Consider the following 1,633-nt stretch of genomic DNA (forward strand, 5'->3'; position numbering starts at 1 on the left):
AACACCCTAATTCATTATCAGAGATTTTTCAGCTATTAAAAATGTGTCTTTAAAAAAAAAACAGGTCACAAGACATATCCTGTTTGATAATCTGTTGCATAGGGAATAGCATACATCTTAGTTAAAATCATTCCTATACTTGGGCAAAACATTTACCACCAACTATTATGGTCACCTACGTGCATCATTGCTGAAATGCTGTAAGATGATTTTATACCTGTACCCCTCCCATAGCAGCAGTCCCAGCAGTTCACCAAACTAGTTCTCCTAGTGGAGCCAGCTTTATGAAAAGCCTTGTTGGTTAAATTCCTACATGAATGACTTTGTAGTAAGAAACTGATTTCAAAGTGAATTAAGGAAATTATCATAGAGAACATTTTCAAACAGATATTTCTCTTTTTAAAAAGGAATAGGAAGATGGACTTGTAAAAAATTTCCTCTGATGTTAACTGTAGAGGGGGTGGCCTAGCTGTTTTTCTTTTTCTCTACCCTTGGTCTTGGCAGGGGATTGCCTGTCATATACCATAGTGATCACCAACAAAGAAACCTCTTCAACTTGAAAGGGGAAGTGAACATGAGCCATGAGATTTAAAAGACCCCTGTGCTTGCAGTTAATGCCACATGATTATCTGTGCTTCAAATGTCACAGAAATCTTAAAGGGATTTTTTTTTTTTTTTTTTTTAGCACCATGTAGATATTGTCTTTTGTCCTGCTTTATAAAAAGCATCGCTATAATGTATTAGTGGGTTCTCGTATCTCCAAATTACCACCGTGGCTCGACTGCTGGAAAAAAGCACTGTTCTGTTCACTCCATTCTCCTCCTGGTAGAGTCTGTTCTATGGACTTCTGTGAAGCCAGGGGGTTTCTACTAATAACCAGGTCCAGCTTATTACCAGATTCTGCTATGAGGGGCACAACAAGGCAGCAGTCAAAGTCTCTCGTTCGGACATGATTAACCTGAAAGGTCAAGAAGCGCCATTTTGAATTATTGTTATAGACATAAGATGATTCCCAAAACCCAGAGTAACATTTCAGACATAACAGGTTGATTAGAGTCTTGAAAGTGCTTAAATGAGCACTCTGTACAGAGAGGTCTATCCTGGCCCCGACCACACTATAACATGGGTATTGGCTTACTTACTCGCTGCTACTAAATAGTAAGGCCCTTGAGAGCAGGGAACGGGGACACATCCCTATGTCCCCATGCTGAGCAGATTGCCTTATTCATGGCAGGTGCTCCAAGTGCCAAATATTATCCCTAATTTACAGATGAGGAAAGTAAGGCACATAGTGGTTAAGAGATTTGCCTGAGATCAGAAGTTGGTAAGTGGTCCAGCTAGGATGTTGGTGAGTGGTCCAGCGAGGATGTAATCTTAGGGAGTCTGGATGATTCCAAAGCTTGTGCTCTTGACCATGATACTGAACTACCTTTCTCGGTCATGAGCCCACCCCCTCCTCAGCTTACACATGCGTTCATCTTCTTTCACGTTTCCTTATTCTTTTTTTTTTTTTTTTAACATCTTTATTGGAGTATAATTGCTTTACATTGTTGTGTTAGTTTCTGCTGTGTAACAAAGTGAATCAGCTATACGTATAATTTTATCCCCATTTCTCTTCCCTCTTGCGTCTCTC

General features: G+C 39.9%; 1 protein-coding gene across 3 annotated transcripts in view; it reads right to left on the reverse strand.

The window, feature by feature from the left end:
* Nucleotides 1-466: 466 nt before the first annotated feature.
* Nucleotides 467-1,633, reverse strand: part of GRIP1 (glutamate receptor interacting protein 1) — a 481,467-nt gene continuing 480,300 nt past the window's right edge. For all 3 annotated transcript variants that reach the window (XM_055085186.1, XM_024122731.3, XM_055085185.1), the window contains one exon: nucleotides 467-958. In XM_055085186.1, the coding sequence (XP_054941161.1) occupies nucleotides 731-958 (228 nt within the window). In that variant the 3' untranslated portion in view covers nucleotides 467-730. The remainder of the gene's footprint in view (nucleotides 959-1,633) is intronic.

The sequence above is a fragment of the Physeter macrocephalus genome, chromosome 6 (assembly GCF_002837175.3).
Source record: "Physeter macrocephalus isolate SW-GA chromosome 6, ASM283717v5, whole genome shotgun sequence".
NCBI lineage: Eukaryota > Metazoa > Chordata > Mammalia > Artiodactyla > Physeteridae > Physeter > Physeter macrocephalus.